The 24,189-nt window shown below is 38.1% G+C and overlaps 2 protein-coding genes across 2 annotated transcripts; one reads left to right on the top strand and one right to left on the bottom strand.

The window, feature by feature from the left end:
* Window positions 1-6,697, top strand: LOC104418601 (mitogen-activated protein kinase kinase kinase 5). Its single transcript, XM_010029982.3, is given in 12 exon segments — window positions 1-576; window positions 578-790; window positions 1,823-2,416; window positions 2,509-2,596; window positions 3,184-3,246; window positions 3,399-3,562; window positions 3,710-3,785; window positions 4,541-4,600; window positions 4,677-4,802; window positions 5,401-5,607; window positions 5,713-5,816; window positions 5,948-6,697. Coding segments are annotated over 12 exon segments (2,154 nt in total). The 5' UTR covers window positions 1-313; the 3' UTR covers window positions 6,144-6,697.
* Window positions 6,698-10,433: 3,736 nt separating this feature from the next.
* LOC104420453 (patatin-like protein 2) lies at window positions 10,434-22,710 on the bottom strand. Its single transcript, XM_018863027.2, has 7 exons — window positions 22,681-22,710; window positions 17,834-17,968; window positions 17,294-17,475; window positions 11,767-11,959; window positions 11,474-11,635; window positions 10,895-11,197; window positions 10,434-10,784 (listed from the first exon to the last, which is right to left on the bottom strand). Exons 1-7 carry the CDS (start codon window positions 22,708-22,710, stop codon window positions 10,563-10,565), a joined length of 1,227 nt encoding a protein of 408 aa, XP_018718572.2. The 3' UTR covers window positions 10,434-10,562.
* Between the last annotated feature and the right edge of the window lie 1,479 nt (window positions 22,711-24,189).

Raw genomic sequence — 24,189 nt, 5'->3', positions numbered from 1 at the left:
TATATCTAGAGATAGAGAGAGAGAGAGAGCGTTGGGTTGACGTCGTTTGCAAACCGCGTCCCCCTCTCACGTCCCCACAAAACGACCCCGACCTCGACCTCGACCTCGACCTCCCGCTCCTCCCTCCCCTCCACCACCACCGCCACCTCCGCCGCCGCAAGCCGCCGCCGCCGCCGCCGACGCCGACGCCTCCTCCATGCCTCTCTTCCTCCTCCTCCGCTCCGCGCTTCCCGGATTCCACCGCGTCCCGAGCCCCGCGCGTTGCCTCATTTGATCCCTCACCGTGGCTTTCGCGCACGATGATCGGCTCGTTATGCGCTGGCTCCAGAACATCTCCTTCTCCAGCTCCTCCTCCTCCAACTCCAACTCCTCCTCCTCCGCCGGCCAGCCCTCCCCCGGATCAGCCTCCCCGTCGCCCAGCAGGAAGGACCGCCGCGGCGGCCGCTCCGGCGGCTCCGGTAGCGCCGGTGGCGTCCGGTTCGGGCGGAGGCTGACGCGCCAGGTGAACCTGCGGTACCTGAGCGACCGGGAGATCGACGGGGCGCTCCAGCTGCCCCCTCCTTCCCCCGACGGGAGCTCGCCCCCGGCCGGCGGCGGTGGTGGTGGCCGCGGCCCATCCCCTCCCGCTGCCGGAGCTGGCGCTGCTGCTCCGCCGGAAGAAGGGGCTCTCGGGGTCGGGCTCGCAGACGGGAGATTGCCCGCTCCCGTCGCCGGAGGAGGCCGGCGTTAATAGAGACAGAGAAGGCGATGTGGGCGGCGACGGACCTGCGCCCGCTGCTTCGGTTGGCTGGTAACGAATTTCTTAATACAATCGCTGTGCAATGTGGATTGGATTTCTGGCGTATAATGTAGATTTCAATGTTTTGTCTCGTGGTGTGTTGGTACCTTGTCTTTCTCGAATCAGATTTTCGTTTTCAGCTTCATAGCAGGTCAATTCAGCTTGAGTACAAGGTTGATTAGACAGGATTGTGGTTTTGATTTCTGGGTTTGATCATCATCGCGGTTTCATGTTGATCTCATCTCGGGTGTGGTAGATTTAAAGAGCAATTATCTCGATTTTTCCTGATGACTTGATCATAGTGACTCCGTTTCAAGTACACAAAAAGCTTTTCCTTTCCCCTGGGTGAATAATCCCAGTAACTTTTCAAGTAATAGATAAATTGAATAAAGCTTGTGTGGCATCATCGAGTGACAGAAAATCCGATAAAAGAGGCTTTTTGAAATTGTAAAATTGCAATGACATTGAAGTGCCTTAACAGACAAGCTCATTTGCAAATGTTGTTTCTGGTGGACTTGAACAAAGCAGATGAGACTGTGGGTCAACCTATCATATATGCTGGTTTTCCAAAAAAAGACGGGAGTTAACCTTCTCCAACATCTTTGCAACCATTGGTTCATACAAAATCAGAAATGAATCGGGCAATTGAATCGTGATTATTTTATGTAACACAGAAATATCCTTTCCCTGCCAGCAAAAGTCAGAGAATTAAAGGGGAGATTGTCTCGAGCTGTTGTCTCCGTTGCCAGGCACAGGCTTTTGGCAAATAATCACAACTTGAGAGAGAACAACATAATTATGCTGAATATTTTTTTTTTTTCCATGAGAAAATGGGTTCTTGTTTTGTTGGTACTGTGAATTCATGTGCATCCCCATGCATGATATGCAAATTTGTTCACAAGTGCCTGCATCAGTGCATTTCTGTGTCTTGCCCAAGCTTTTTACGCACATCTCTGATTATTTGTAGATTATTAAGGCTGAATTGCTGCTTACCTGCTTTGGACTTTACTTAGTCAGTGTTGCTCTTGTCATGCTCTACCACAGCGCTCTTGCATACCAGAATGGAAATGAGGTTGTGGAGAATGTTGATGTGGGGCTGTCTATGGCAGTTTGTCTAAATAGAAGAGGTGTAGAAAGATCTGGAGACAATTTCAGGCTCAATGTGCCTGCTAGGAGTGTCCCCACTAGCCCTTTTGCTAGTCCTGCACCTAGCCCACAAAGAACGTCAGTTGGTGATCTTTTACCATACTATTACTTAACTGCGAGAGGAAACAATATATGGTCTTCACCTGAGATGCCAACTGGTTCGCCTTCCCCATCATTCTTGGAGCACATTGGTTCGCCCCTTCCGAGTCCTCAAACAAAAACTCCTCGTCGAACTTCTAAAAGTTCATGTGGAACTGCATCGCCAATGCATCACAAGTCATTGGTTGAAAATTCTACAGCTTGGCGTGAAAGTAATATTCCAGCTAGTGTCCACCCTTTACCTCGTCCTCCTGGAGCAGCTTTGCCTTCCCATTCACCTCACAATGCTCAAGTCACTGTAAAAACAGAGTCCTTGCCACTAAAAAGTCAATGGCAAAAAGGAAAGCTTATTGGACGTGGCACATTTGGGAGTGTTTATGTTGCTACCAATCGGTATGTTACTTCTGGCAGTTTTCACATCCCGCTCGTTTTTCTTTTGTTTGTCTCAAGTATGGTTAACTGAGATAGACTTTCTTGCCTGATAGAGAAACTGGGGCTCTCTGTGCAATGAAAGAAGTTGAATTATTGCCTGATGATCCAAAATCTGCTGAATGCATGAGGCAGTTACAGCAGGTAAGTTTTGCCATCCACTAGGGTCCGGATTTATACTCCTGTGGTCAAATCTAAATATCTGCTATGAAGGGATTGGTTTTACCTCATTGTAAACCAAATTTTACAAGCCCTTCTCCCCCAACGACAAAGTCGTAGATTTTTCTCTTTTGCGATAGAATTGTTTGCTCTTTGGCCTTTTGAACGGAAGAAAAATTATGTGATCATGAGTCGTATCAGGTGGTTCTTAAGAGCCAACTTTTCATTCAAGTCTATATTTCATTTGCATACTTGAATATGAAAATATGTGTGGTTGAAACATCAGACCTAGGCAGGCTGATGTCAAGTTGAGACACTTACGTTCTCTGGTAATTTTTGTTGGTAATAGTCTTGATCATGATTCATTATCAGGAGCAGTACTTTTGTGTGCAGTTTGGTTGTCATGTTGTGAAATCCACTTATCAGCCCACCGAGGTTATGTTTTTGTCTCTTTAGGGATGATGATGACTGGATTTGCCTTTTCTCTGGATGCATGTAGGACAATTCTGTTTTTAGTTTTTCTTAGAATGTTTTATCTTACATTATCCTCTTGTATCAAATGCCTGTTGCAGGAAATCAAAGTGCTCAGCCGACTTAAGCATCAGAATATTGTGCAGTATTATGGCAGTGAAATTGTGAGCTATCTTTCAGTCTTATCTGCATGTCATGCGTCCCTAGCGGTTTCGTATTAGAAGCTAATTTGACTAAGATGTGGATTGACATGTCTTCAAATGGTTTTCTGTGAATATTATTTGACTATGATAAGATTCAATGTCTTCACATACAGGTTGAGGATCGGTTTTATATATATCTTGAGTATGTTCATCCTGGTTCCATCAACAAATATGTCCGGGATCGTTGTGGGGCCATAACAGAATCAGTTGTCCGCAATTTCACTCGGCACATTCTGTCCGGATTGGCTTACTTACATAGTCAGAAGACGATACATAGGTAACTAGATAAGGGTTTGAGCATTTTGAGATCACTTGGACATTGTTATTGGCCTTCTTATATCTAACACATCTATTACATTGGAAAAGGATTGATTAGATTTTCTGCTGTCTGTTGAGACCTATAGAAACTCTTTGTCCTGTGTAGGGACATCAAGGGGGCTAATTTACTTGTGGATGCATCTGGAATTGTCAAACTTGCTGACTTTGGGATGGCTAAGCATGTAAGCTTCTAGCTCTTCCACACAAGATACAACTATATGCATGTTATTTTTCACCCATGGTCTCTTGTTGTCTTACGTCTGATATTAGTTTGTGGCAGGTTATCTATGTGAAAATATTTATTTAGACAGATCAAATGTTTGTGAATGATATTCTTCCCGTTTTCTCATTTCAGCTAGAAAAGAGTTCATCATGTTGGTCGAATGGAATAATTCTGTTAGTATGTTCAAAACAAATAAGTCATTGGTAGCTATGAAATATTTGTAAAGCTGACCTTGGCTTGGTTGTTTATCTCATTTTTATGCTCCTCCGATTACTAAAGAAATTCTAAATTAAATTACAATAACAATCACTAAAGCAAATTATTGTGCCTTCTATGGTGGAACTTATGCAATTGTTTGATCTTTTTGCTTGCTTTTGAATATGTGAAGTATGGACTGGCGAGAATTAAAAAAAAGAAAAAAGAAAAATAAAGAACGTGCAAAGCGTGACTGGCAAAAAAGTTGCGAAGCATGTGCAGATTTGTTTTGTGGGCCTGCAAAGGGTTGATTGCTTTGTAGTCCTCCGTCCAAGTAATGAGTTGACATGAGTTGGACATTGGTACTAGGGTTATTGTTAAGAGTTATTTTTGTCCATCCTGATGAAAGCCATTCAATTTTAATTACTAAAGTAGCTACTGTCAGGAATTGGCACTCCATGTTACATGGGTAACCGAACTAGCTTTGGCTTCACTGATGTGTATCTTACTTTCCCTTAGCTAACTGGACAAAAGGCCGATCTCTCTCTAAAGGGAAGTCCATATTGGATGGCTCCAGAGGTAGTTCCTATTTCACGAACTTTTTGTGTTCCCTTCTTGTAGCTTGGTGTCTCTGATACAATTACATTCTCTGCAGCTCATACAGGCCGTGATGCAGAAAGATAATGGCTCCGATCATGCTCTTGCTGTTGATATATGGAGTTTGGGATGCACTATTGTCGAAATGCTAACTGGCAAACCTCCTTGGAGTGAGTTTGAGGGGGTAAGAGCATTGTTTTGTTTGGTCCAATAGGCTCTGTACATTGTGGAATGAAGTGAAAAAGTTATGAGATACCTAAAGGACTAAACTGAAATAGTCAATGGCATAATGCAATCACTTTCTAATTATAATAATAATATCTTTCAGTCGGTTGCATTCTGTTTATGTACTTCTGCAGTATGTTTTAACTTATAACTAAGGTTGGTTCCAAACTTGTATCGAGACATGAAGCTCTTGCCCAAACTTGCTAATACATTTGCAATTCACTACCATGGCAGAAGTTGGGTTTCCAACTATGTTTTCCGTCTATTTCTTCTTATCTTTTTGGCTAAGATCAACAGCGGCTTTTTATTGCCTTTTTTGTTCTGATCTTTTTATGCTGTTAAATACTGCACATCTTATATATGAAAAAAGCCAGACCATTAGTATGTTCCTACATGGATATAAGATGGTACTAAGACATTGCTATTAACCTTAGTTCTGGGTCAATAAACTATGTTGAGGATTTTGTTATAGTTTGGTGCACTTTGTAATGCAGTTTCCAGTGTGTATTTACTTCATAAGCTTTTTGGTTATCCTGAGTCAAAGTATCTAATTGCAGGCTGCAGCTATGTTTAAAGCTATGAATAATTGCCCATCAATACCTGAAACATTATCATCTGAGGGAAAGGATTTCCTGCAATGCTGCTTTCGAAGGGATCCAGCTGAAAGGCCTTCGGCAGCCAAGCTACTTGAACATCCTTTCCTCAAAAGCTCACAACAGATAGATGTCCCGCCTCATACTCAAGCGCTAAGCAGAAAATCTACGGTAATCAGCACGTTCCACTTTTTGGCTGACTCCTAAAACTTTACAAGCAATAAGAACTCCATAATAGACCATTGTTCTCAATATCCTGTTGGTGTGGTTTTATAGGATTTATCCCATGGTCCACAAGAGCATGTCAAGCATACTGTTGACAAGCTGCCCATCTTGCCAACAGCTGCACAAAGTACAGCATTTAAGGCAGTTATTGACAGGTACAACTCTAGAGGTTAGCCTTCATGCATTCCCTAACCCCTTACCCGATTTTTCAAACTTAGATCTGTAAGTGGTGCATCTGTTGTTGCATACTGTTGGTTGAAACTTTCTAATTACTCTTTTTCACCAGTGAGGGTGGCCGACAATCTCATGTTGAGACTCCTGACTTGACACAAGTGTCCCGTTATTCTCCTCGTTCTACCCTTGAGGTGCTTTCCAATTTGTCTCCTCCTCATTCAGATCAAACAACGAACTATCCCAGTCCATCTTCTAATCGTACTAGCTCATTCAAAAGCGGTGCTAAAAAGAATCGACTTTCCAGATGATTTATTTGGGGAGAGCTGCCAGGTTCTGCTCTTAATCAGGCTCTGATGTAGATGGACTCTGTGCTTGCACAAGGAGTTCACATGCAGCTCAAAGTTTTATTCGTAGCTTCCTTGTCTCGTTCTAGAATCATTGTCGCCTGAAGTCATAAATGCTTGCTTGCACTGGAAGTCTTGACACATTTTAGGAGCCGATTTTGTATCTACACACAGGCATGGGGGCATCAGTTGCAGCTATTGAAGTTGGTCTTTACAACTTGCACTTTCTTGAGGCAATTTCTTCACCTCATCATGTAACTGATGTAGTGCGAGTGAGTCTGTAGATAATAGCTTTCGTGTACAATAGTTTCTTTCAATAGGGATGTTGTATGAATTGAAACAGAGGAGGAGATTTTTTAAGAGGAATTAATGGTGAGGCTCGTCTCTTGTACCTGTACAGATTCATTGCATCAACTTGATGCATAGTCAAACATTATTTGTGAGATTTCTCTCTGAAATCAGACTCGATTATCCAGTTATGTGACGTATGAAAAAACAACTAGAAGGATGAATTCTTTTGTTTCCTTGCACCCGTCTTATGATTCTAAAGTCCTATACAGCCAAGAAGAATTCGTAAACATGGTGGATAAACAGTTGCCCGCACCGGGAGAATTTGATCTTCTAGAACCGTGCCTTCTCTCAGTCGCCTATGTAACGTTGGCGATTCCTGTTGGTTCTCCTCTTAAGAGACTTGATCGTGAGTCCTTGTTTCTGTCCCGTCGTGTTTTCTTATTTACTTACCATATCGTGATAAAACAGCAAGCTACTTGATTAGAGTACTAAGTGCACCAGAAAAATATATACATCTGCAGTGACCAACAAAACCAAATCCAACAAATGCTATTTCAGATATATATACAGCTATCTTTAACTTGTACCAAAATCCAACCCCCAAAATTCACCCACTGAAATCGCTCTCTTGCTATTCATCTGTAGCTAGAGAAACTTTAAAGAATTGAGATGAATAGTACAAGCAAATCATTGGGTTGGGAGTGCTCGTTAGAAATCGGATACCTTCAATAGAGGAGATCACCTAAGGGAGCTCAAATCCGAGCTTGTCCATATATCTAATTGGATTCACTTTCATTGAAAAAACTTAACTTTCACTGAAAAAACTTAAATCAATGAGTTATGTAGAAATACTCCACGGTACACCATTTTTCAATGGGGGACCTTTTCTAACTCATTCAACACACTGTTAAAGGAGTAGTAAAAATTTCTTCTAAGTAGATCTTACATATCATAAATACTCATTTGGACAAGATTAAAGATGAGTTATACCACTTCAACAAAACTTTATACATACAATCAACAATATCAAAGCAAACATTAATAGGAAGTACATTTGTTAACTTATTTCTTAATATCAAACTATGACTGCGCATGCCTTGTGACTGATGAAGCCTACCAAGAATTCCCCTGATTTAGGTCTCCACCTATATTAGTTGGTGGCTCAGCCCAAATATCTCTGGAGGATAGCATGCAAACTCACAACCCTTCGATTGCTAATAGCAATAAGAGTATGAAACCATCAATACAATTCTCCAATCACTCACAAAATCATTTCAAAAATTCATTTAAAAAACTAAGTTCACAGATTAATAATTATAAACTTTCGCATTTTCTTCCCTCAAGAATAATACATTTGATATAGCATTTCTTAAACCATTTTACAAAGAGTGAGCTCCCAATCTATTTCAACAGATACTCTTCAATGCCCTTTCAAATAATCAAAGGGGTAATAAACATGTGATTTGACTTTATACAATAAATATGTTCTAAACACCACCTTAAAAAAAAAAAAAATTAATATCATACTGTGCAATGCCTATTGATAATTTATAACATATCTAATTCCTATTATTTTTAAGACACGAGTTTACAAATCATACTAGAGATAAGCACTATTCACCTAAAAATGCGAAACCAAATAATGAAAGCTGCCTGAAGAGAGAAAACTCCAAATTCTATCAATTAAACAAGAAATTGATATCAAAATTGAGTAGATGACTACCTTAACAAAGAATCGACTAAACTAAGCTTATTTGATAAAAAAATGACTCCGATGGGCCAATGAAAAAAGCTTGCCCAAAGTAGAACAAACATTGCTATCTACTGTACTAATGCTGCTTGCACATGGTTCGTTTGACTCTACTGATGCTCGTTTCAAGTGGGTTTGGAGTCATTGGTGAGCCCATTGGTAAGCTAACTTGACATACTTAAAAAGTGAATTTACCTCCAACCCAAAAGATGGCTGGAGATGGGCAAAAACCGGTGCCAAATGCAGTAATTTGAATTTGATTCTAGCAGTGCATAACAAATTTTTAAATTTGACCCCAACCAAACTGTAACCCCAAATCAACTTTCATATATTTTCACGATTCCATGATACCCTAAAGTTTTTTCTTTTAACAAAATGAGTTCATAGATCAACGACCTCTAAAATCAACCCAGCAACTTAAAATTAAAACACTGTTTGAAATTACAGCTTTACTAAGGAATTCTCTCCGATTATAGGCATTAAGGCTTGGAATTCAGTGTGTTGAGGTGTCTGTGACTTGCCTAACGAAAACCCCTCTCTCTCAGGGGGAGAGGGGGGATCCATAAAGGCTATTATTTTCACATCTCTCTTTATATATGTTTATATATTTATCGAGAGATCCGGTGTGTGAACAACCAGACTGCATTACATGAGCTCTACAGGCTGCATTCTGCCCTCTTCCCAACGAGTCCATTTATCCGTTGATTTGGAAGACGGGCGTTGCCTTCGGTTCAAAAAGATGGCTGAGGCTTTGGTCTCTTGGGCTCAAATTTTTTTGTAAAGAGGCCCATTTGTCACGTACTTAGCGAATTGCTTTGTTTTTTCCTTAGTGCCACTCTCGCCGAAATTCTATTCACTTTATTTCTTAATGGAGGCGGCATGGTTTGGCAGAGACAGGAAGGAATCGTTATTTCGACTTTAATTCGGATTATCATGTTTGAAAAGGATTTTAGTCCTCGTATGACCTAATGAAATTCCACTTACCATACGAAGGAATGACTACTTCTTCTATTGTGTTTTAAAGCCAACCACACAAGTCACATTTGAATTTTCCGCCACCCAAATAATACTTTAGTTTTTATAAATTTTGGAATGAATTTATGTGCTAATATGCAAATTGAACATTTTTGGGGGTATAAAATTTTATGAATTGTATAACTCTAGGCTATAAAAGTTAAAAAGCCTAAAAAAAACACACATTTTCAAGACTTATTTGTTTCGCAAAAAATAACTTATAGGAAAATGTTTTTAGCATTTTCTGCGTTCATTTCACGAAATATAAACTGATTGAGGAAAACATTTTCATCAATAAAAAAAAATCTTCCATAATAAGGAAAATGTTTTTCGCTTTTTAGGAAGCGGAAAACATTTCCATCCTCTTTCTTTCACCTCTAAACCAAACACCTTTTTTTACCAAACACATTTTCCTTTTATTTTTATATTTTTTAAAATTTAAAATTTTAATTATTTTTAATTTTTAGTTTTAATTTTTTTTTCTTTTCCTTCTTCTTTGGCTAGTCTTGGTTGCCAGCCACAACAATCAGCCACAAGCAAGCTCGCTTGAGGTTGTTGGGTGAGCTTGGGCCTCGCCCAGTGGCAAGGTAGGTGGGGCTTGAGCCATGCACGAAGTTGCTAGAGGTCGGCTAGGCTTTGATGACTTTGGGTGAGGCTTGACCCTTGCCTAGCTTGCTGGAGGTCAGTGAGGCTTGAGCCTCGCCCAACTTGTTGAAGATGTGAAACCTTGCTAGAGCCTTGTCAACCTATGGCAAGGCCCGACGAGGCTTGAGCTCACCTATGGCTGATTGCTGGCCATCGCCGTGGTCATCGAGCGGCTAGGGAAGAAGAAAAAAAAAAGAAAGAAAAGAAAAAAGAAAAAGAAAAGAAAAAAAAATAAATTTAAAAAATGAAATTTTTTTATTGAAAAGGAATGCATGGAGGAAAGGATTTTTCTTTCAAAATAGTGGAAAATATATTCCACTTCATTTCCAGGTTTTAGTTGAACACTGAAAATATTGTTATTTTCCTAGAAAATAACTTCATGGAAAATATTTTTCAGAAATGTCACATTTTCCGTGAAACGAACGGAATCCAATTATACTCTTATTTTATATCTCTTGTGCATTTAACATGCATAATTTTGGATTTGCATATTTTGTCTCTATTATTACTCTAGTGAAATATTTTGGAAAAAATAAAATAGAATAAACTTAAAGTATTGGAACTCAATTAAATTGCATCACGATTGAAATTACAAAAGTTCCTAATTGAAGGAGACAATTTCTACCGATATCGCGAATTCATCTAAGCAGCATCTTCACGAATCTTGGCAAATGTGTGAAGTCCTACTTGTTTCGCCTCTTTCTCTCTGTGGAGAGCCGAGTTGCAAAGCAATTAAGCGCGTCTCCATTGGTGCCTTCTCCTTCAATCTCTTCAAACCTACCGGTCTCCAATTTTACCCTCGACACTCGTTTCTGCAATAGCTTCTGCCCTATTCCCATGAGCCTTTGTAGATTCTTTGGGGTTGCAACATCAACTGATGACTCTTCTCCAATTAGGGTGTCGTCCTGCTTCGAAGCAACCCCAGGAATCATTTCAAAATAAGACCACGAGTTTAGAGCGCCAAAATGACAGTGTATCTTGAAGCCAAAACCGATGTTTGTAATCCATCTCATACCTGAATCCGGAGGTAATTGTGCTTGCAACTTAAGAATTGGAAGAGAGTGGACAAGTGAATATCGACCATATCAGAGCTTGCGTCGTTGAAGATATCGAGTAATGGAGTGAAACCATTGTGAAGAATCCAATTGATGAGTCCCCATCTAGAGGCCTCGGTCGCACTGTACTTCTCTTCATGCTTGGCCACACCGGTACCGAGTGATAGCACTAGTATTGGATCGGTCTCTCTTAAATTTATGTCCTTGAACTCTCCGTCATGCAAGAGGCTCTCTCTCTTAATGTGGCTCAGAGCAACTAGGGTCTGCAAAACACAAGATTGCATGTTGTTACTTCTCTCTTTTGTTGCTTCTTTTGTCCTGAGATATTAACTGGTGATGATAAGCTTTATAACAAACGAAACTTTGTAATTTTTCTACATAATTAAGGAAAATTTTGCTTGTGATTTCCTGTCATATAGTCAGACACTGAATTAGCGCAGCTTAGAAAAGCTTAGGAAATAATAACAGTGTGATGCGGTTCTTAATTTCATTGTATCATAATATTATACCCGAAACTTCGTTCCCATTTTTGCACTTACGGGATTATTTGCGGCGACCCCACCGTCAATGAGATCAAAACTATGGGCCTTCCCGTTCTCGTCTATAGTCTCGAAGTAGTGCGCCGGGAGGAATGTGGGAGCTGCGGCGGTGCCAATGCAAACATCTGCCAACCGCGCATTCTTTAGAGGATTTGCCCTTGCCTGTCCCTCCCATCGATTATAAGAAACTCAAAAGGGACATAAGTGAATTTAAATTAAGCCGACAGTATAACAATCGATATCTATCTAGAGTCAGTGAAATCAGGGTTACATTGTCGAGTTCGAGTTCTTACGTCGTGGGTAGAGAAGATGACCGGTTGGAGACGCTTGATGTCGAAAGTCGGGACGACAACGTTGGTCAAGGTTTGACTGAGAGTGGTGTCTCCGAGCAAGCCATTAACTAGGGATCGCAACTTCTTCCCGTCATACTTTGGCCCCATGGATGCGCCTACCAAGCTTCTTATTGGATTCATCATGTTGTTACGACTGTTTCAAAGTTGTGTAAGACAGGTTAGAAACTTGTTTGGGACAGGGATATAGTGAACAATGATATCAAATGCGAGTCCAATTGACTAAACAAATCCACCCAACAAAAGGAATACCGATTTTAATAATTTTTTTTAATAATTTGTAGCAAGTGACTTCACTTGATACGTTTGATTTTGCACATCCTTTTTGCCTAATACATATTTTTTTATGCTAATTGACCAAATTGCACTTCAACTTTGTTAACCATGATATTTAGTAACAAAATTTTTGGGAAGGTTAATGATCAATGAGTTGCTACTTTTCTATTGTTGTGGTGTGGTTTATATTCAATAGGAAGACATTAGGGGTGTGCATGGTCCGGGTGGAAACTGCCCATTAAGGATCGGTTCCAAAAAATAGAAACCGAGAATTGCTCATTAGTTGCATGGATCCACCCACGGTTTGATTCTCGGGTGGGTCCATGGAACCAGTCTCACCAAACATTAACCAAATATTGCCATTCTTTTTACTATAAAGTTTGCGCAACTAGAAAGTTTCTAGTTTGAACATAACACATGCTGGCCTCATTTAGGAATTCCATCAAGTAGAGGGCATGCATTTCAATTTGATAATCCAAACACAAGAAAATATTACTGTGACAGCCCAAGCGGTGGTGCACTGGGAGGAGGGATGGCTGTGCGTCTGCACCTCAATCCTCGGATGTGTGCAGGGAGGGGGCATGTCTCTTGTCTCATATTACCTAGGGAGGGAGTTCTGGGCTGCCTTATAAGGCAATGAAACCTCTAGTTGTACACATGCATTTTCTTGAGGTAGTATGGGCTGCTTTGAGAAGAACAAAATTGTGAGGACTTAGTGTCAAAAGTAGACAATATGTATACAGTGAGACCTAGGGTGTTATAAGTGGTATCGAGTTGACTTTTGATAGCGTGTGGGGCCATAGTGAGGACGCTGTGCTCCTAAGGGGTGGAGAGTGTGATAGACCAAGCGGTTGTGCATGGGGAGGAGGGATAGCGGTGTGTTCGCGCCTCAGTCCTCAGACGTGCGGAGGGAGGGGGCATGTCTTTTGTCTCACATCACCTAGAGAGGGAGTTTTGGGCTGCCTTATAAGGCAATGTGACCTCTAATTGTACACACATGTTTTCTTGAGGTAGTATGGCTATCTTGAGAAGAACAAAATCGTGAGGACTTAGTGTCCAAAGCGGACAATATGTGTATAGTGGAGACCCGGGGTGTTATAAGTGGTATTAGAGTCGACTCCCGACCGCATGTGGAGCCACATTGAGGACACTATGCTCCTAAGGGGTGGAGAGTGTGACAGCCCAAGCGGCTGTGCGTAGGGAAGAGGGATGTTGGTGCGTCTGTGCCTCGGTCCCTGGATGTGCGTAGGGAGGGGGTATGTCTCTTGTCTCACATCACCTAGGGAGGGAGTTCTGGGCTGCCTTATATGGCAATGAGATCTCTAATTGTACACACACGTTTTCTTGGGGTAGTATGGGCTACCTTAAGAAGAACAAAATCGTGAGAACTTAGTGTCCAAAGTGGACAATATGTGTACAATGAAGACCCAAATGTTACAATTATTGATTCACAATAATCACATCGTCACATCCATCAACAGAGAGTAATGTACGCCTACTTCATTCAAAACACATTCTCAACTACCCCATCATCATTTCTGACAATTTATATTGCCTACCTCAGGATCAATGCCACCACACATTCTACAAATTGTAATATTTCCATTTTTTTTTCCAATTCTTTGAGAAGTTTTCACGAACATTTGTTGGGTGAACTACAAGTCCCACATATATAGTTGTATAGCTGCCAATATCCAATAGAGGATTGAAGAAACATAGCCACCATAGCTACTTGAAGATCATGCTGGAGACATCAGGGTTTGCACGCACTAGTTGCTCCTAAGTAATGTACTATAATCAGTACATATGGAAAATAGCTTTATCTTCCAATCCCAGTCATCTTCATAGAAAACCCACACCACAAAGCAAATTCCAAGACCTTTCTTAGTAGTTTCTCTAGTAATAATGGAAGACATTAGTAGAGAAATCGTCATCGATGGGAGAGAGAGAGAGAGAGAGAGAGAGAGAGAGAGAGAGAGGCTTTTAGAAATTTAGGGGTTTATGGTTTTGACTTAAACTGACCAAACAAACAAATAACTTACTGGAGGCAAGCAACCGAGAGTGAGGGAGGGAGGCGACGAATGGCCAAAGGTATGGTCGTGAGTCAAGAGAGGGAGGTGATGAATTGTGGCACGATCATGAGCCGATTGGAGTTGAGAGGTGCAGCTGTGAGTCGAGACGTGTGCGCGGCCATGAGTTGAGAGATGGAGACGGGGACAGAGATGAGGACGGAGAGAGTTTGAGTGATTTCAAGAGAGACGGAGACGGAGAATTGAGAGAGACGCAAGAGAGAATAATGAGAATGAGCCCTAAATTTCAGATTTAGTGATTTCAAATTTCATTTTAATATTAAAATTTAATATATTATCATAATATCGATCCGGCCTGGTTGGGCGGATTCGCCCATGGAACTGGAAACCGGACTAGTTCTCTCAAGAACCACCGGTTCCTAATTGGTCTGATCCAGTTCTAAGAGGTTTGGGTAGTCGGGTAATTCCCAATTTCTTTGCACACCCCTAGAAATACAACTTGGTGAGTGGGTAGGGGCCTGAGGGGCCACCTCGACGGGAGTCTTAGAGGGTAGTGCCCTTGAAACGCTAGAGGACTTTTATGGTTTGGGTGTGTATTTTTATTAGTAGTTAGGGCTTAGGCACATGAATAACTATTGAGTATATATAATATCATTTTCTTGTAATTGGGAGTTATAATAGAGAGGTGGAATGTGTTAATTGTAGTGGAATTCTTTGCTGAATGTAGCCTTTGGTTAAGGGCAAACCAAGATAAATCTTGTCAATTTCTCTTTCTCACTATACTCTTTTTGAATGTTGTGTTTGTGTGCTTAATCCTAACATCTGATATCAAAACCTAGGTAACCAATAATTTTGGATCAAACGGTCACATGAGAGATACATGTTGTTACTGCTCTGACCTAGGATCTAACGTGTGAGGAGGAGATTGTTGATGTTATCTTATATCGGTTGTGAAAGAGGCTGATGGTTAATATATAAGTGTGATGGAAATTCTCACTCTTTGAACTAGCTTTTGGGGTAACAAAGGCCTAAGATAACCCAACATCTATCTTGGTTTTATTGAAAAAATATGTTGCTTTACTCTTTCTTGCACCAAACTTTGAGAGGATAGTACTGCCAATATAGCAAAAACAAAATTCAGGATGTAGCTCATTTGTTCCTTCCAATTTTTTAGACCATAAAGACTAAACTTTTGTTGTTATTGTTCAATCATGAATGAAGAATATTGCTCTCAAACCATGATTACAAAACTTTTTCTATGAATAAACGAAAGTTTAAATGCAAAGAAACTGTAACTAGCTAGATTTTGATTCCCATCAAAATTATTTAAAGTTTAGACAAAAGAACAAATTAACGACTTTCTAACCACACAAATTTAGCAACATTATTTCTTCAACAAATCAATGAATTCATGGTCTCAAAAGCAAAGATGTGTTTTGGCTTTGAAATTTAGCATAGATAGGCTAGAAAATATTGGGTGTATTGTACACCCAATATTTTCTCTAGATAGGCTATGTCAAGGAGAGATAAGTAAAATTACCAAAAAAAGTCTTAAATCTATTACAATCTTGCTAATTTAGTCATAAATTTTTTGATAATTTGTCAATTGAGTAATTCTAGTTAATTTTAGCTGAAAATTGCCGATATGGATATCGATTGTGCCAGTGTTTGTCCTACACGACACAATCGGCATAACCAAAGATTGACATAGATAATTTTGGTATTTTTTTAAATTGATTTTTTTTTTTTATAAAATTTTTCTTATCCCTCTTTAATTTGCTTTTTTTTTTTCATTGTGTTGATGAAGGGTCACCGGCAACTTTGGTTGGCCACGAAGGCAGAAGGCCATCTCATCCTCACCAACTCTGCGAGAGAGCCTTCGCGGCCTCATCAGCTATGGGTGAGGTAGCTGCCTTGCCCAGGACCTTTTTAGCCAAGGAGGGTTGTTGGGGACACTTGTTAGCACAATGGAAAAAAAAAGTAGAGAAAAAAAGAAAATAAAAATTAAAACAATCAAATTCTTTGAAAAATTACAAAAATTATTTATGTCAGTGCCGACTGTGTCACATGGAACGACTGGTATCCACGTCAGCAATTTTCTATTAAAATTAGCTAGAATGATTCGATTGACAAATTATCAAAATGTTTAAGACTAAATTGGACAAATTGAGGGGTTTAGAATTGAATTGATATAAATATAATAGGTTTAAGACTTTATTAGTGATTTCTCGAGGAGATTAATTTCAATGAGGGAAAGAGATAATGATAATTATTAGTATTGAACGGTGTCTTGTAATTGAAGGGAAATTTGGTTAGTTAACATAAAGAAAGCGCTAAAAGATCGCGGAATTAGTCTCACCCAATTAAATATCAAGCATCACTTTGATAGTTGATACATCAATTTTCTTATAATTTTAAACTATCTCTGTCATCGCCTATCACAGTAAATGTTGACAGTCCATATAAATATATAAGAAAACTCTTCTTTGAGGATTGCCCGCAAAAGTAGCACATAGAACTCTTTCGTAAGTCATCATCATTTTCCTTCCAAATGGATACTTTTCTTGCACTCTATTCATTTTGCTTCCAACTAGGAATTTGTATCTCATTAAGTACCATACATTTTGTTAAAAATATAAAAGATTAGTTTTAGTGAGTTTTAATGTTTCAAATTAGCAATTATTGAAAGTTCTAACATTTTTTTTTTAATAACTCTTCCCATTAATTATTTCCTTAAATTTTTTATTTTTATTTTCTATCAACTAATATAAGGTTGTTGATTTCATATTAAGTTTCCTTATGTCATATAACAACAATAATTATGAATTTCTACTTATTATAGAGTCTTGATATTTCATATTATAAACATATAAACAACCTATAATATGAACTAAGAATTTGCCTTTATTCTGTTTAAAAGAGAAAAATTCATATGAGATAATATACACTATAACGAATAATTTACAGAAAAATACACATTCCAATTTTATTCTAGTGAAAAAATTCATGTCAAAGTAATGCACGGGTATACTGTTAGTTTTTCTGATTACAGACATTTGAAGGGACTTTTTCATTGAACTTTCCTCCTTAGATTATTCCTTGGATTTTCAAGTGACTTGAAGATTATATTTAAGAAAAGAAGAAAAGGGTTTAACATAACTTACTTTTTCTGGGGAAATATTTGAGGACAATGCTCCAAGTAAAATTTAATAATGTCACGGGCTGCAAACATCGGACGATGGTCCTTATTGGGTGCTGTTATCATAGCCGTCACCAATCCACCTGTGCTTGTCCCAGCAATTATGTCGAAATAATCTGCAATTCTCGAATCCGGTCCATCCAGTTCCTGTAAATTTTGTCAACTTTAAACTGGCACTTTCATCACCATGAAAACGAAAGAATATTCCTATAAATATAAAAGTACCCCAGCTGATTCTACGACACCATTGTATACTGCAGCTACAATGTGAAGAGGGATGCGGTAATTTTCCCAAGATATTAGACAAACTCTTTACAACTGTAGCACATCAAATTCGCAGTAGCGTATGCAGCTTTCATGAAGCTGCCTCACCTAGCTGCCTTCACTGACCATGTGATGAGGATGGGAGATCGCCACACTCACAGTTTACCAGTTGGTTGTCCATGGTCGTCCAACATTATCCTTACAGAAAACATTGACAAATAGAATAAGTGGGTGCAATTACTTGAAGCTTGGATTTGAGAAACGCTAGGACCGTCCCTGGAATGATCCCTCTAACACCGCCTCCGTCGATGCTCAGGACCGTCACCATCTTCCCTCTTAAGGATCCACTACTCGCCATGGAAACGAACGAGAAGAGCTCGGCTTTGGAAGAATTGGGGCAAGCGTCGTTTTACTAAGTGATAGCAGTTAAGAGATAAGCATAGGTTGATGGGAACTATTCATGACAGTATTTTAAAGCTTGAATGAAGCTGGAATATTCTAGTGCTTTTCTGGAAGAACGAGCTCTCTTGTGCCCACTCGGTTATTGGGCTCTTTTCTATTGGTGAGTTCTGTTTTCCGTCACGCCTTTGTCGATCCTTCCAAAGTCTTTCCATTTACTTTAGTGAAACAAATAATTATGGAGCCATTAAAAAAAAAATTCTAAATATGCTAACTTTATCGTTAAAATTTCGCTAAATTTTTGTCCAGTCTCCCCTTTCAGTCTTTTGCAATGGGAAAAGGTCACCATTCGTCCTTGCAAGTTGTGCAAGCACATCTTTGGAGTTTTTATTTTTATTTTTGGCAAATCGGTAAATTTGACATCAAACGTAACATTTCTGAAAACACATAAGAAAATTGAGGCTCAACAAAGTTGGCATTCCGGGCACTTGGGATTTATCAAAAGAAATCAGAACTCAAATCCAAATCATTGTTCCTTCCAACATTGGGGATCGACCGGATCCGAGGTAACTTGCTTCAAACATGTGATTGCATGATGTCTTCTGCATATTCAAGCATTCTGCCACTGTCTTCTCCCAAACCACGGTCAAAATAAGAATTTTACCATCTGCCATTTCACTGCGCAAAAGACAAATATAAGTTTGGTGCCACTAAACCACATCTAACTATAACTATCATAGGGACCACAGTGACGAGCAGTCATGGGTTGATCGTCGTTTTTTGAGCTCGGTAGAGCCTTTATGCATTGGATGGAACGACAACAATGGTTATTGCAGACATAATGTTTTAAAAAGACCTGAAAGACTAACGTTGCGAAAACCCTAAATCAACCCTAACTTTCGGCAGGGCCCCCAAGATTCCATACTTGTTGACTTGACTCCTCCATCCAATCAAGCATTTCTTCAATCGATTACAAGTAACGTGGTCCACATTGCCTTAAAATAAAGAAAATCTTTTTGCTACCCTGTTTACTCCGTCTTATCCTCAATTTGTTTCCCGCGACCCTAATTTGTCCTCTATTCTTGCGCAACCCCAATTTTCCCTCCCTTCTTAGCTAACATTAATAGTGTTGCCAACGGATTTGCCATGTCGAGCGCCATGTTGGATGGATAGGTGAAAAGAAAAATGGAGCTTTAAAAACGCGAAAATGTCCACATCAGCACTTTTCAAATGAGTTTAATGGAAGGATGAACCGTAAGAGTTTTTCTAATATGGGTTATATTAATTGATATTGATAAGATAAAAGATTTTTTAATTAGTCTAATATGGGACTAATTAGTGTGGGTCAAGTTAGTTTGGCCCGTAATGAGAGGATATAGTTGAAATTTTTTTAAATAACGCTTAAGTCTCTCTTTTAATCTTAACACACACAATTATCCTCACAAAGAAGTGTTTATTTAGCGCTTAGGGTGAGGGGCTGTCTTAGAAACAAAGTGAAATAGAAGAGAAGTTCTTGAGTTTGGATCGTTGCTATTTTGTATCAAGAACAATGGTCCAAATACAAGTATGTAAATCTCTTTATTGGATTACATATGTGTTTTCGTTATATCTATAGAGATTTTGTGAAACGCTTTTGCGTCTCACATGTGGTGTCAAAGGAGCCATAGCTTAGAACTTGGACATACAAATTTTGCCTTTTTTTTTTTTCCGTGAATTCTTGTGTAGCAAAAATAAATTTTGATCACATAAATGGAAGGGGCTCGTCAAGATGAGTAAAACCATGGTTAGCGTGCCCTTGGGGTAGACCGCACTGCCCCCATGCATGGCCATGTGCATGGTGGTAGTGGCATTCGCGTCGAGCACACACAACATTGATGTCATCATGACATCAACAACTAGAGGAGCAAGTTCGACCTAACTCATTGATTCAACCCGGTTGACCGTTGATCAACCCATTGATTCGACCTAGGTCCGACCCGTTGACCTGCCTGACTTGATTCTTCGTTGATTGGATCGGTTTATTGGTTGCATTAGTCATTGATTGGTTGGATCTTTCAAACTTGGTGTTGATTGATCGAATCGATTGGATAGTCCATTTAGACCGGTTCGGGCTGGCCTGCGCGTGCGCTTCATGCGCCACATACTCCAAAGGCGCGTATGGATATATTTGCTCGTATGAAGATGCTCTACATTGTGGTATGTGTGTGTATATTATGTTTGATTTCATGGATGTGAAGATACATATGAAACCTTAAATACACATATTTTTAGGATATTTTTGCGTATTTTTTTTTTGTAATTTTCTGTGATTTTGGAAATAAGGTGCAAGCTCACATGTATGTCATCACATAAAGAATGTGTAGAACATTAATTCATTGATAACACATATAAGATTCAAGATGTAATAATGAATGGAGCAATGTAATTGGCATGACATAATATTTTAGTGACAAATCACATGTATAAGATAAATATGAGACATAAAGTTTATATCTTGGTATGAGAGATTTTTGAGGATTCAATTGAGTTGTTTGATTGGGTTTAAGAAATATTAGTCTCGTATAATGAAGAGATGTTTCCTATTTTAATGCGTGGTCATATTCCTAAATGAAATGATTGTGTATTAATTTATGTAAAGATACATGACAACATATAGTGGAGAAGTGACTGATCTTAGTGGTTCATATATTCAAATGTGATGAATTCATGAAAGTTGAAATATATTCTCATGGCCGCTGTCATGTGAAAAGTATACAACTAACTGCATGTCATGTATTTTGCTCAAAGGTAATTATGTGATGATGCATGTAAGTCTTTGGATGTGTATTTATACGTCTTTAAGTTACACAGTACTCACATAATACCAATTTTATACGTTGCTTGTAATTAATAACTCTATAACTATTGAGGTTCTTATTAGTTTAAACTTTGAGTAGTTAAGAGAGGATTTTCTATTTGGGAAAAGAGCAATTGGATTTGCCTATCATCCATGAAACACTTCATTTTGGAACACTTAATAAAAAATTTACTAATTGACTACATTGCTAAAAAGATAATGTAAGTTTTGGTAACTTGAAATTATGTCTTGTCTAATGTTGAGATTATGACATATCTATAAGAAATTTTCAACATAAGATATGATGGTTCTAATGATGTTAATGATTACGTTTTAATGATGGTAGATTTGAAGTCTAAAAATCATACTCATAAAAAACTCATGAAACCACCATATGACAATTTGAGTCCTAAAAAAGCATCCTTTAAGGGATGACGATTGTTGCTTCTTTTTAGGAAGAAATGTCACATAAAGATAGATTATAGTAAATATACATAAGTTGGGTTATTTAAGTGTGAGCTTGCAGGTAATGATTTTTTGGCATTGTTTATGAATCCAATACCCATCAAAAACCCTGTCTAGTTTTTAGTGACTAAATAGTAGTGTAACAAATTTGTTGCATTTTCCATACGAGGATTCATAAATCTAAGAAAGCTAAATCAGGGTGAATAATAGCTCACCGTGAGAAACAACGATCAAGTCGGCGTTGAGTTTGTTGGGGATATCATTTTAATTATACATTATGTTTTTAATATGATATTAAGAAACACATTTTATATATATTCTTTTAGACAAAACTTAGTTTCTGTATCATGTTTGAACCTATGTAGCTTCTTTTTTGAAATTAAAAAAAAAAAAAAGGACAACGTTATTTTTGTCTTCTTTAATTCAAATAAGGTTAATATCACACTATATCCAATGGATTGTACAGATTGTGTTTAACTCCCAATGATATACATGTTGTGCATAAGGTTGAAAATGTTGTTTTTCAAAAGACTTTTGTCTAAGGAATAATCTCATGCATTAATGTCTTAGTTACATATTTAGAGAAAGAGTAGAAATGCTGATAATGTTGGCATTCCGTCTACTCTTAAAAGTTGCCAAAAGACTTACGTAGACTATTGTAGAAGTAAGATGACCAAGATAAAGAATAAAACTGCAGTATGAAGTTCTGACATATTAAAGGTCATTCACATTGATCTTAGTGGACTTTATATGGTAACATTATGTAGAATTTTTTATTTCAACACAGTCATTGAAGATTATTTCTTATGCACTTGATTAAGGAAAAGTTTGAATCTCTGAATAAATTAAAAACTTTTTGGGACTAAAATTGAGATATAGTTAGGATAAGTCTTAAAGGTTATCGGACTTGACCATGGTGGTGAATATATTGACAAGTATGACAATACTAGATAGTTTAAAGGGCCATTTATCAGATGCTTGGAAGATACTTGAATGGTAACTTAATTTACTATGCTAAAAAATTCTAAACAAATTGGTGTGGTTGAAAGGCGTAATTGCACCATAATGGATATAACAATGAATATGATTAGTAGGACTAATTTATCTGGTTTTCTATTGGTTGATGCTTTGAAGATAGTTTTTTCACATACAAAATTGTATTTCTACCAAAATTGCTCCATTAACTCTCTTTGAGTAATGGACTTGACATAAACCTAAATTAAACCATCTTAAGGTTGGGGTGTCTTATAAAAGTGAGGTTATATAATTCAATATTAAATAAGTTGGTCTCTAGAACCACTTGGTATAATTTCGTATCTTACCCAGATCATTCAAAGAGATATTAATTTTATGACCCTAATGAAGATACAATAATTTTAATAATAGACGGTAAAGTTTCTAGAATTCGATGTAGCCATAGAAGATATGTTACTTAGACTATTAAAGATAATAGTACAGTGGAGATCACAATATCTTTGTCTTTACTTATATAGTTAATTATGGAGTCTCCTATACCACAAACTAAGTTTGTTGAGGTTTAGGGTATTGTTCTTGAGATAGTTCTTGATGAAATTTCTCAAGCCTCTTAGGTGCAGAATGGAGTGATTGTAGCTCTACTTAGGGGATTTATTAGGAAAGACGATCAATTATATCACAAGATTATGCAGTTTATCTGTGAAAGTATGATTATGATATTTGCTGTATGGTTGATTACAATTGTTGTTTATTGTCCTTGATCAGGTTTGTGATTAGATGTGGTGAAAGATGAGATGTAATTTATGAAACATAATAGTGTTTGTGAATTTGTTGAGTTGCTTGAAAGTCTCGCGCTCATCAACTGCAAATGGATGTATAAGATTAAAAGGGACCCTAAAGAAAGATTGGGGAGTTTAAGGCCAAACTAGTAGTCAAGGGTTTCACTCAGAAAGAAGGAGTGGATAGTGAAGAAATATTTTTTCTAGTCTCTTCTAAAAATTCTTTTAGAGTAAACATGGTATTAGTAGCTCATTTTGATATGGAGTTACGCTAGATGGATGTTAAAACTAACTTTCCAAATGGATACCTTGATAATGAAGTCTATATGGTGCACCTTGAAGGATTGTAGTAGATGATTCGGGTAAGCTTGTATATAGACTGAAAAGTATTATTTATGTCATCAAGCAAGTTTTTAGACAATGTTATTAAAGTTTCATAGTGTTGTCATTTTATTTAATTGAGAACAATATTTTTGACATTCTATGTACATAATATCTTGCTTGCAAGTAGTGATTTTGAATAACTAATGAGACAAAACAGACATTATCAAAAAAATTTGACATGGAGCACCTTGATGAGGCGCCATTTGTCCTTGACACTAAGATCCGTAAGGATTGTTCTCATTGTATATTGGGTTTATATTAGAGGATATATGTTGATCGTATTTTGAAAAGATTAGTATATTTCACTGCAAGCTAGGAATTGTTCCATCATTAAGGGTGATGAATCGAACCTATCACTTTATGTTAATGCACTTGAAAGTACCATGTATACTCAAATTTGTACTAAACCAAATATTGCTTTTGTGACAAGACTTTTAGGCATATTTAGTTAAATTTAGGACACGATCACTAGGTCACTACTAAGGGGGTTTTGAGGTACTTAAAGAGGACAAAAAACCATATGTTGATTTACACACATGTTTAGGTCTTATAGCTAGTAAGGTATTCAAATGTAAACTTTGCTGGCTATTAGGATGATATGAAGTCGACAACGGAATACCGCTTTATGTTAACAAGATGTGCAGTAAATAGGAATCTATGTTATCATCTACATGTAAGCATATTTATTAGCATACTTTTTGATGGTTATTCAGACTATTTGGTTTCAGAATCTCATTAAGGAGTTAATTATATTTAACT

This window comes from Eucalyptus grandis, chromosome 9, assembly GCF_016545825.1.
Source record: "Eucalyptus grandis isolate ANBG69807.140 chromosome 9, ASM1654582v1, whole genome shotgun sequence".
Classification (NCBI taxonomy): domain Eukaryota; kingdom Viridiplantae; phylum Streptophyta; class Magnoliopsida; order Myrtales; family Myrtaceae; genus Eucalyptus; species Eucalyptus grandis.
Note: the sequence above shows the minus strand (reverse complement) of the source record. Positions and strands in the feature narration are given on the sequence as shown.

Excerpts from the sequence above, each read along its gene's own strand:
- LOC104420453 (XM_018863027.2), bottom strand. The coding sequence starts at position 22,710 with ATGGCTACATCGAATTCTAGAAACTTTACC. Across the intron at positions 11,636-11,766 it reads TCATCTTCTCTACCCACGAC|GCAAGGGCAAATCCTCTAAA; the intron begins GTAAGAACTCGA and ends TGGGAGGGACAG. Across the intron at positions 10,785-10,894 it reads ACAATTACCTCCGGATTCAG|GACGACACCCTAATTGGAGA; the intron begins GTATGAGATGGA and ends GCTTCGAAGCAG.